The 12,504-nt window shown below is 39.8% G+C and overlaps 1 protein-coding gene across 2 annotated transcripts in view; it reads left to right on the top strand.

Moving 5' to 3' along the window:
• Positions 1-12,504, top strand: part of LOC132823443 (PDZ and LIM domain protein 4-like) — a 116,145-nt gene that overhangs the window by 69,093 nt on the left and 34,548 nt on the right. For both annotated transcript variants that reach the window (XM_060837310.1, XM_060837309.1), the window contains exon 3: positions 11,595-11,679. In XM_060837310.1, the coding sequence (XP_060693293.1) occupies positions 11,595-11,679 (85 nt within the window). The remainder of the gene's footprint in view (positions 1-11,594; positions 11,680-12,504) is intronic.

Below are 12,504 nucleotides of genomic sequence, written 5' to 3'. Positions count from 1 at the left end.
ACTAACATCAAAGAAGCCAGTAAAAGATTCCGTTATAAATTTTAAAAAGGCACCCAATGGTTTACCAATGATTAAAACCCACATCAGGATTAACTTTGCTCTCATAGAGTCATAGAGATGTCGCATGGAAACAGACCCTTAGGTCCAACCCATCCATCCGGCCAAATATCCCAACCCAATCTCATCCCACATGCCAGCACCTGGCCCATGTCCCTCCAAACCCTTCCTATTTATATACCCATCCAAATGCGTCTTAAATGTTGCAATTGTACCAGCCTCCACCACATCCTCTGGTAGCTCATTCCATACATGCACCACCCTCTGAGTGAAAAAGTTACCCCTTAGGTCTATTTTATATCTTTCCCTTCTCACCCTAAGTCTATGCCCTCTAGTTCTGGATTTCTGACCCCAGGGAAAAGACTTTGTCCATTTACCCTATCCATGCCCCTCGTAATTTTGTAAACCTGCAGTGTTTTATGTCTTCTAATAGTTTGAGTCACTTCTGAAAAAAGGAAATAGAAAAAGGAGTAGTCTAATCGTCCTTCTTGCCGATGCTACCATTCAACGTAATTATGGCTGATATTCTACCTCATGCCACCATTTTCCACTGACCCATAGTACCCAAAAATATAGTTTAAAGCACTATCCACAGCCTTATTTAAGCAATTCATACAGACTCTGGTTCCAACATGATTCAGGTGAGGCCCAATCCATCCAAACAGCTTCCTCCTTCCTCTGTACTGGTGCCAATGTCTCATTTAATTTGAAACTTTTTTTTCAAGAATAGAATCCCTGCAGTGTGGAAACAGGCCCTTCGGCCCAACAAGTCTACCCCAATCCTCCGAAGAGTAACCCACCCAGACCCATTCCCCTATCTTTTATATTTATCCTTGACTAATGCACCTAACTTACACATCCCTGAACACGATGGGCAATTTCCCATGGCCAATTCACCTAACCTGCACATTTTTTAATTTGTGGGAGGAAACTGGAGCACCCGGAGGAAACCCACACAGACTGGGAGAATGTGCAAACTCAACACGTGGTCAAATCGAACCCTGGTCCCTGGCACTGTGTGGCAGCAGCGTTAACCACTGAGCCAACCTCTTTCTGCCACACCATTTTTGACTCGCGTATTCACCTCTTTAATCCTATTGACCCTGTGCTAATTTGCTTATGACTCTGGAAGTAATCCAGAGATCGTTTTCTTTTGGTTCTGCTGTTGCATTTAGCTCCTAGCTGTTCATATTCCCTCAGCAGAACCTTTTTTTTCCTCTTTTTCTCCCTATATTGCTGGTACCTACATGGATCATGACAACTGGATCCTCCCTTCCCACTCCAAGTTCCTGTGCAGCCCAGATGAGACATCCTGAACCTGAAATCTAGGCAGGCAATATAGCCTTTGGGATTCTCTATCCCCGCCACAGAATAGTGTATATTCCCCTTACTATACTATCCCTAATTGCAATTGCATTTCTTTCCCCTCCCCCAACCACCAAACCTTACCGGAATGGCTCTCGATACCATAGTGCTGTGGTCAGTTTGCTCATCCACTCTACAGCCCCCACTCTCATTTACATGGACCAAAAATCTCAAACCTGTTAGACAAGCTCAAGGGCTGCGGCTTCTTAGCAGTATCCACTGAATCCGTGTACCTGCCTCGCTTGTATTCACACTCACGTGTTCCTGACCGCTGATCAAACTTAAGATAGTTAATCTAATGGTGGTTCAGTGGTTAGCAATTGCTGCCTCACAGCACTAGGGACCCAGGTTTGATTCCAGCCTCTGGTGACTGTCTGTGTGGAGTTTGCACATTCTCCCAGTGTCTGCGTGGGTTTCCTCCAGGTGCTCTGGTTTCCTCCCACAGTCCAAAGATGTGCAGTTTAGGTAAATTGGCCATGCTAAAAAAAAATTGCCCATAGTGTTCATGGATGTGGAGGTTAAGTGCATTAGTCAGGGGTAAAATGTAGAGTAATAGGGTAAGGGAATAGGTTTGGGTGGGATACTCTTTGGAGGGTCAGTGTGGATTTGTTTGGCAAAGGGCCTGTTTCTACACTGTCGGGATTCTATGATAAAGCTTCCTGAAAGACCGCATCCAGCCAACTCACCCTATACTTGATATGTCATTGAGTTCTCAAGCAACCATTGGTCACTACAAGCCATACTGGGGTTCATTACCTCTCCCATAACAGTCACAGCACATCACTTGGTCAGGCATCTCTATTTCAATCATTTTCGTTCTTTAATTTGATTGATTAAAAAGTTTGTACTGCTACCTTCAACCTGAAAGTAACCTGTAATAGATGCTATTAATTTGACTATCACAAACCAATGAACTTGTGGCTTACCTGTGATGTGATTCTTTTTTTTCGGGCCCCTGATCCTGGGTTTCAATTTTTCCTATTTTTGGGAAAAAAGTACTTTATGACTCTAAGCTACAAAATGCCAGCAAATAGTGCCTCGTTTCCCTCTGCACCAAATTCCCACATTGCCCCCAAATCGTCTGAACTTTGAACTCGGTTGGTGTATCGCTCTGGATGTGATCTCTCCACTCCTTCCTGACCGTGTGTGCACTTAAGCACCCCTTCCTTTAAATGGAGCTACCTACCACTGAGACAAAGACCCATATGTGCAGAGATTGAAATGTCTAAGACCTTTAATGATCTTGGCAAGTGGAGGTGGTAAAAAATTTCCTCTTGAGGGTGAGTACAGAAATAGGAACCATGTTTTAAAATCTGTGGTCAGCTATTTTAGGAATTAAATGAGCAGGTTTTTTTTTGTTTTTATTGAGGGTTGTGACCTTGCATCTCTCGGGCTGAGAAAGCAGTAGAGGTAGCGGTCCTCAATGTTTTCAACACTAAAGTTGATAGGCAGAAAAATGAAAGATTATCAGGTGTAAATGGGAATATGGAATTCAAAATGCAAACCAATCAGCCATAATGTTATTGGATGGTGGTGCATGCTGAAGGAGCCAAATGATTGACTTCTGTCCCTATTTTGTATGACTGAGTTTTCATCATTCTCTGGAGTAAAGAATACCATAAATTTTCAGTCATTGTGACTTTGAAAATATTTCTCCTTGTCTCAACCTAAATAGTTGACCCCCTTTTATTCTTGTTTCCTCACTCAGCTGAAATATTCTATTACTGAGTCAGAGTCATAGAGCACGGAAACAGACCTTTCGATCCAACTAGTCCACGCCAAACAAGTTTCTCAAACTGAACTAGTCCCACTTGCCTGTGCTTGCCCTATATTCCCCTAAATCTTTCCTATTCATGTACCTATCCAAATGTCTTTTAAATGTTGTAACTGGACCTGGATCTGCCAACTTCTCTGGCAGTTCATTCCACACATGAGCTACTCTATATGTGTGAAAATATTCCTTTTTAAATATTTCTCTTCTAAACTTGCCCTCTTGGTTTGAATTTCCTCATCCGAGATAAAGGATCTTTGCTAATCACTTACCTGCTTTGCCCTTCTTGACTAAGGTCACCCCTCAACCTCTTACACTCCAGTGAAAAAGTAGTTGCAGCCTATCCAGCCTTTCCTTGTAACTCCAAGCCTCCAATCCCAACATCACCTTGATAAATCTTTGAGCCCTCGCCAGTTTAATAATATCCTTCCTATAACAGGGCGACCAGAACTGCACACAGTACTCCAAACGTGGCCTCCCTCGTCAACATCTTTTGCAAACTCAACACGATGTCCCAACTCCTATACATGATCTGAGCAATGAAAGCAAGCGTACTAAATGCTACCTTAACTACCTTGTCTACCTGTGACGCAACTTCCAAAGAACTATGTACCTGAGTTCCTCGTCTGTCTGTTTGACAACACTACCCAGGGACTGACCACTAACTGTACAAGCTCTGCCCTGGTTCGTTTTACGAAAATGCAATACTTCTCACTTATCCATATTAAACTCCATCTGCCACTCCTCAGGCTATTGGCCCAATTGATCAAGATCCCTTTTGTAATCTAGATAACGTTCTTCACTGTCAACTATACCATCAATTTTACTGATGGAAATTACACAGATATTCAAAATTGTAAGGAGTCTGTACAAAGGGGAAGAACTGTTTGCAATGATGAAATGACCAAGAACCAAAGGTCACATGAGAAAATACTATTTTATTTGTGAATGGTTAGGATCTGGGATACACTACCTAATAGTCTGGAGGCAGATTTAATCATTGCTTTGAAAAAGAAAATTGGATAATTATATGAAGATTTTTTTAAAAATCACAAGGATATGTGGATAAGGCAGAGAGCAGGCACCAGCACAACAAGCTTAATGATTTCCTTCTGTGCTATACATTCTCTAATTATACCTCCTCTCTCAAGCCTCTCTCTCAAACAGTACTATTCACCTAATGTTAGTGTTATTGTACTAATCATATTTGAAAGTTGCTTTTAAATTTTGCACAACATAACTATGTCCTTTGACATTCTCAGCTTGTACCAATTTTATGTAGAAATACCATGGTTATGGGATATTAGGGTTGCTTTTCTGGATTAATGTTTCTCTAGCATGGGCTTTCTCCTGCAGCCAATGTACACATTGGAAGCATGGTGCATGATTACTTTGGAATTTGGGTAGATAGAAAGCACCAGGGCAAATTTCACTTGCACATTACCATTAGGAAAAGCTCTGTGCCCCATAGTGTAAACATGGAAAATTTAATAACTAATTTAAAGAATAAGAAAGCACCATGAATTTACAAATTTCGCAAATGACTTTATGTTGCTCAATTTTTATCTGGAAGTCTTAAATATAAGATGCAGTAACACATAACAACTAATTGCAAGAACTGTGCACCTGTTGAAATTTCAAACTTTCTCAATCTCTTGGTGTTCGCAATTTTGTATGAGCAAAATATGTGATCGTTAGTTAATTTAGGAACTTGAATTGGGATTTTGTAAGGTGGCAGTCTTAATTCATGCTTCTCTTTTTCCACAAACCCTCACCCTTTCCTGGCTCCTTTCAAGGTGATGACTCATGCTGAGGTAGCAAGAGCAGCTTTTACACTTCTGCTTTGTACTAAGTTTCACAGGATACGTTTGCCAAGATAACAGGGTCAGTGAGTTTACTGAGTTTGATGGAAAAGCCTTTTATAAGTAACATTCCGGGAGTCCCACCTAGCCAGTGGATCATTGGGAGATTCAGGAGCCCACAGCCATCAACCTTTGCACGATGTTTGTGGTCCAACACTCTCTCTGAATCAAACTGTTCCAGATTATGAAAAAGTCGCTGTTTAGATAGCCTACTTTCCCACACCCCACCTTTTTTGTTTTACAAAGTGAGATAAGAGTTTGTCTCGTGATATAAAAAATTAAAGTAGCAAACACAGCCTCAATCGAAATGTTAAATGACATTTTGTATATCATGCCAACAATTTTTAGTCTTTGAAAGCAGTGCACTAAAACTCTGTTGGACCTGGTTTTTTTTCTTGGTTGTCATAGAATGAATAATCATTTGTGCCTTTACAAAATAAATGACATTAAAACTTCTGGATCTAAAGATTATTTCAATAGAGCTGCTTGACTCACTTTGTGTTTTTCCTGCTAGTAAGTACCTACACAAAAGATACTGTGTGTGTTCCAATTAGCAGCATTCTCCAGATAAGCAGATTGAAAGATTAATATTTCCTGCATGCTATGGATCTATTTAAAGTAAAATAGTACCAATTTAATACCCACCCTGTTTGTGACCTTCAACATACTTTAATATTGTTTGGTGCTCCGTACATAAAAGAAACCATACATCAATCTGTTCAAAATCATTTAAAGAGAAACCCCGTTGACATTTCCAACAGTCCCGAAACAAAGATTTCTCCTCCTGCCTCATTTGCTGCGTAGATGCTGTCTGAATTATTGGGTATCCCAGCATTTTCTGTTTCTATTTTAGATTTCCAGCATCTGCAGTATCTTTCTTTTCCATCAATTCTGACCGTCCTTGGTTATGGACAAATTCTTCAGAGTTTAAGATAGTTTTGAGCGACTCTTGGGTGCTATGATGGTATGTAATTAGATTCCTCTAATGTTTCCTCCAAGTGTAAGCAGTTTAAGGGTCTTTTAAAAAAAATCTTCTGTTTTGGAATATTTGAAACACTTCAGAGTTTGGACATCATTTTGAAATGTTAAAACTGGGCAAATTCAAATAGTTGAACATTAATTTGTTAAATGACGTCAGATTGTTACAACTATCCTTTGCAAATAAGGTGTGGTGGGTGACAAGTAATTGACTGCCTCTCATTCTTCAACATCAGGCAGCATTTTTTATTTGCTACTGAACCTATCTTTTACTTAAATTCTGTGTCCTATGTATCCTACCCCACTACCTACCTGGTGAAGGTCTGTGCTTCGAAAGTTTGTACTTTCAAATAAACCTGTTTGGACTATAACCTGGTGTCATGTGATTTTTGTTTTACAAACGTGGAGGCATGGTGAAAATATTAAAATTTCCCTACATTTGCTGTTGCTGCTCATACTTTTGGATTTGGCACGTACATTCTTTTTTAAACATCCAACCATTTGTCTTTTTTGAATAAACACATTTTTAACAGAAGCTCAGTGTCATGGACACTGTAGTATCTGTGTGGATTAATGATGGTACTCTCTATAAATCCAAGTGCCTACAGTGATTTATGGTGGGTGCTGAACTTTTAGATTGATCTGAACCATTCGAGTATGCACAGATTCTTCTTAACAGCCTGCAGCTGCATTCTCACGACAATCAATCCAATCTGGTCCTGATATGTTATTCAGAAATGATCATTGACAACAATTGGGCATGGGAAGTATTGTTTAGGCTTGTTCTAACTTCCTAATTGCCACCCTGACTAAGACTAGCTAAGTGAGCAAACAATGAGAAATGGATCTAAGATAATGATCTTTGATTCAGCATCATACAGTTTGGTACACCTAATCCACAAATTATGTGGAGAGTTTCTTAAATTCAGTAATCCTGTTATTAAGCTGAATAAATCCCTAATACTGTTGCCAAACTATTAGGTCATGTGTTGTATTACTATTGTATGTATAAAAATTTAGTTGAACCTCTAATGACGGTGAAAACCATTATCTAAGACTTGCACCCGCTAATCTCTCTCGAGTTGAACTTGATCTAATTTGGGGTCTGTTCAATTAAATGTCAGTGTGTAATACAGTGACATGGATGGTCTTTGAAGGTCTTGTGGGTGATGTCTCCACCATTGGGCCAGAAAGCCCAGGTCTGTTCCCGCCCACCCCAGCCATATTTTGTAACATGTCTGAGCAGGTTAATGAGAACCTTTTTTTTGTAAAATTTCCGGAGCAGTACACAGCAAAGGGAGTGGCTGAAGAATTGAAATGAAGAAAGGAGGATATAACATCCTGAGAATAGTTTGTTGATCTCAATGGTGGTTAAGTAGATCAGTGTTAATTCAGTCTTTGAAAGATGGTGTCGCTGGACTGAATGGCCAGTTATTCTTGCCATATGTATTGCATTTTCTGCAGAGTCTAGTGGAGTAATCCAAATAAGGACCACCTAGACAGGAAAAAAAGAACCAACTATTTGGACAATTTCTACAGCATTCTGGATGAGATGTAGAGAATTTGCTAGATCAGAGAACCACAAAAACTGACCTCTTTTTACATAATGCAGAGGTCTATTGTGGTTTTACTGAATGTCATCTCTTTCCAAGTGGATTTCAGGGAGGCCTAAATAAGTGACATGTTGTGGCAGTTCATATCCCACTACCATGCCAAAAATTCAGAGTAGATATAAAATTTTATTATTTTATTAGGCTTTTAATCATTTTTAAAATATATTGTTTAATCTTGAAACTTAACATTCAAAGCTACATTCTTGTGTTAAGTCTACATTTTTCCACCTGCCCTGTGACTTTTATTTGAATAAGGGCAGAAGCTTGCTGAGCCTATTTGTCAATGTAGTATGGTGGCTTGTATATGGTATCTCTGCTCATAGGGCTGGGCCATCAGGCATTGGAGCAGAAGTAGGCCATTCTGCCCATCAAGTCTAATGCACCATTCGATTAGCTAATGGCTGATCTGATAATCTTCAACTCCACTTTGCCTTTTTCTTTGCAACCCTTGATTCCCTGACTGAGACAGATTTTTAATCTAGCAGTTTTGAATATATTTAAAGGCCCAGTGTTGAGAACCCTCTGTGGTGAAGAATCCCTGATTCAGTACTCTTTTATTTTGAGAGATAAAATACTTCCCCTTCTCTGTCTTGAGAGTACGACCCCTTAGTCTGAGATTGTCCTCCAGTTGTATACTCTCCCAAAAAAAGTGAAATAACATTTCCATATCTCTTCAGTCAAGACCTGTGGAAGGACCCCAAGAATTTTGTATGCTTCAATACGATTGCTTCTCATTCTTCAATACAATCTATATATCTATCTTTTAAGTATGAAGACTAAAACTGTACAGAGGATTCCAGCCGTGCCCTGCCAATGCCTATGTAGTTTCAACAAAGTTTCTCTACTTTTATACCCTATTCTATTTTGAAATAAAGTACATTTCATTTGCCTTCCTCATTACCGCATGAACTTGTCATCCATTGACAAGAACTCCCAAAGCCATTGTTTTTGTAGTCTTTCTCAATTTAAATAATAATCACGTATTGTTCCTGACATAGTCCATAACCTCAGTTTCCCATGTTCTGTTTTATTCCATCTCACTTGGTTATCCTGTCTCTATCCCTGTGCAGATCCTGTCATCCTCGCCATTTGCCTCCCAACTTATTTTTTTGTCATCTGCAAACTTGGCCATTGTACATTAATTATCTTCATCTAAGTCATTAATGTATATCGTAAATAATTGGCCCCAGTACTGAGACCTGTAGCACTCTACTAGTTACCGGTTGCTATTCTGAAAAAAATGTTCCCCTTTTATTCTAAGTCTCTGTCTATTAGTTAGTCAATCTTCTGTCCATGCTAATATACTATCTCAAATACCACAGGCTTGTATCTTACATCCACTGCTTACACTTTATGTATCATGCCAGTAAATTTGTTAGCTGTGATTTGCCTTTCATGAATCCTGCTCACTCTGCTTGATCATATTGAGTACTTCTAAATATTCTACTAGTACATCCTTTATGATTCGCTACCTAACATTTTCCCAATAACATGCATTGAGCTAACTAGTCTGCAGTTATCCATTTTTGTCTTCCCTTTTTGAAGAACGGTATTATTATGGTAGTTTTCCAATCCTCTGGGACCTTTCCAATATTGAAGGATTCCCGGAAGATCACTACCAGTGCATCCACTAGCTCTGTAGCAATTTCCTTTAATATCTTGGGATGCGTCCTATCAAGTCCAGGGACTTATTGTCTTTTTAGTCCCATTAGTTTCCCTCGCATTTTTCTCTGAAAGTTTTATTGTATTTATTTCCTTTCCACATTTTTGGCCCTTGGTTATTTTATCTTAGTAATTTTGGAATGCTCTGTGTCTTTTACTATGAATTCTGATGCATGTATTTATTCAACACCTCTGACGTTTCCTAATTTCCCTATTTTATTATTTCACCAGCCTCCCTCTCTAAGGGGCCCATGTTAACTTTGGCTTTTTTTTTACTTTTAAAGAAGCTATTGCTGTCTGTCCTAATTACTGGCAAGTTTCTCCTCAAATTTACTTTTTAACTTTTTTGATTTTTTAAAAACTTTCCCAATCTTCTGTCTTACAATTTGGCAAAGTCTCCTGGTGTGCTGTTGTTTCTTTCAACGTGATACAATCCTTTTAACTTTGAGTTAACCATGGTTGCCTTCCTAGATTCCTCCTTTCTTGATGGGATATATATTTGTTCTGAGTAGCTAACTGTTTTCTTTAGCATCTACCATTGTTCTTCATCTTTGCTTCTAAACTCCTTTCCCAATCCACTCCAGCTAGCTCTGCCCTCATTCCTTTCTAAGTACCTTCATTTGAGGTCAGCACAATTGTCCCATGTTGACCCAAGTTCCTCCCCCTCAATTTGAATGCTAAATTTTACTGCAGTAGTCATTTTTGCTTTACCTGAGGCCATCTTTTTACTAACACTTATTTGTTAAACCTGGCTTATTACACATCATCAGATCCAAAATAGCTTGATCTCTGGTTGGATGCACAACATATTGATGTAGGAAACTGTCACAAATATACCTAGAATTCTTCCTCCAGGCTTCCTCTGTTAATCTGACTATCCCAATCTACATAAAGATTCAAGTCACCCATGATCAATGTGCTTCCTTCATCACCTGCTCTCATTGTCATCTGAATTATGGTGGGGCAGAGAATATAATTATTGCTGCGGGGGTCTACAGACTACTACTACTACCAGAGTACCTTTCCCCCTTTTTTAAATCTGGCCTTCACTCAAGTGGCTTCTCTATCTTCTAACCCTTTATTTTAGCGATTTATACTTACTCCATCCCATACCAATATGCTTCCCTTTCAGCCAGTCCTTTTAGAAATGTCATGTGCCCCTGAATATTTAGTTCCTAGTTTTGATCTATGTTTCTGTAATGGCTGTAGAAATTGACACACACACACATTTGAAAAATGCAGACACCCAGTAAGCATCCTGTTGTACACATGATGGGCTGAATGGACCCCTTTTGCACTAGGGACAATAATAAAAGGCTGTAACAACATTAAAGACTGGCTTAACCAGAACGCCCAACAATAAGTTTATCCACTGTGATTATCAGAAGTTAAGCCTAACTTGTGCCCTGTAGATAGTAAAGAAGTAGGGAGATGTCAGGAGGACAATTCAACTGGATGGATTTCGTATCCTCTGACTTGCTGTTGTAGCCACAGTATTTATATAGCTGGTCAAGTTCAGCTTCTGGTCAGTGGTAACCTCAAAGGAAAATCAGGACAGTTCTTATACACTTTAATGGTAAGGTCCTGGGAAGTGGTGCTGAACAAAGAGACCTTGGAGTACAGGTTCATAGTTCCTTGAAAGTGGAGTTGCAGCTAGATAGGATAGTGGGAAAAAAAGTGTTTGGTCATCTTGCTTTTATTGGTCAGTACACTGTGTGTAGAGGAGTTGGGAGGGCATGTTGAGGCTGTACAGGACATTAGTTAGGCAACTATTTGGAATATTGCATGCAATTCTGGCCTTCCTGCTTTGGAAGGACATTGTGAAATGTGAAAGGATTCAGAAAGATTTATAAGGATGTTTCCAGGGTTGGAGGTTTTGAGCTATAGGGAGAGGCTGAATAAGCTGGGGCTGAATAAGGTGGGACTAGAATGGATTGGAATATCTGGTCGGCATGGACGGTTTGGACCGAAGGGTCTGTTTCCATGCCGTATATCTCTATGACTCTCTATATTAATCTTTTCATAGCCTGACTGAAAGAGATCACCAAATTAATGCTGAGGTGTGAGTGCACATCTGTATCTGCATTCCAAGCAGAATAGACTTCAGATCAAAATGAGTGGCTTCTTCCACAATATATGCCTGAGCTTTAATGAATCCACTTTCAGAACTGACAACTGTAAGGTTCCAGAAGGCACCACAGAATCTGATTTTTAACAGTGAATGTTGCTGCAGCAGCAATGTCATTCCTAGTTGGGATATCACTCAAAATTGCTTCTTTGTTGCAGGGTGGAAAACAAATCCTGGTCACCAAATGGTTTTGAAGATGGAAACTCCCATCCTTTCAAAGTCGATGTGCAGTCCCAGCCACAAGTATGTTCTGAAATCTGTGCATGGTAACGTTATGATTGCAAATATGGATGCCACTGTGGTTGTATAACAGAACCTGCCTGAAGCAAAGACTGGGAATTAGTGTCTAACTATTCCCACTTGGCTGCTGAAAGTGCAACTGAAGCCCTGTTTGCAAGTATGGACAGGGTTTTAATTACCATGTCAGAGTTGGAGCAGTTCCATCGAAAAGTTAATAAAGCACCTTTGGAACCTCTTAGTGCAAATGAAGAGAAGAGGAAACGCTTAAATAATGCAATCTTAGAATCCAGCAAATTTCAAACATAAGGAAATTGGAATATTCTTTGCAAAGTGCACCTTGAAAGCTAATCAAAGTGCATTTGTGACCAGCTACCTCTGAAACCTGTTTGAAAAGATTTGTTGTTGCTTTCTCCAAATTAATCATGTCCAGACATTTTTGTTTTAACAAAGCTCTCTTTGCAAGGGAACCTCACAATGCCACCTACAATATAAAAATGTGGTGCTGGAAAAGCGCAGCCGGTCGGGCAGCATCTGCAGAGCAGGAGAGTTGACGTTTCGGGTGTAACCTCTTCCTGATGAAGGGGTTATGCTCGAAACGTTGACTCTCCTGCTCCTCTGATGCTGCTTGACCAGCTGTGCTTTTCCAGCACCACACTCTTCGACTCAGATCTCTGGTATCTGCAGTCGTCACTTTCTCCTACAATGTAAAAATGTCCACCACCTCTCGGTAATTGTGCGTATGTGTGCACAGCACTCCACCCAGGGTTTTGTGGTGTTGTGGTAGTATCCCTACCTGTGCACTAGGAGGTCTGGGTTCACCACTCATCT

Source organism: Hemiscyllium ocellatum, chromosome 16 (genome assembly GCF_020745735.1).
Source record: "Hemiscyllium ocellatum isolate sHemOce1 chromosome 16, sHemOce1.pat.X.cur, whole genome shotgun sequence".
Lineage (NCBI taxonomy): Eukaryota > Metazoa > Chordata > Chondrichthyes > Orectolobiformes > Hemiscylliidae > Hemiscyllium > Hemiscyllium ocellatum.
This window is presented reverse-complemented; position numbering and strand designations above follow the sequence as displayed.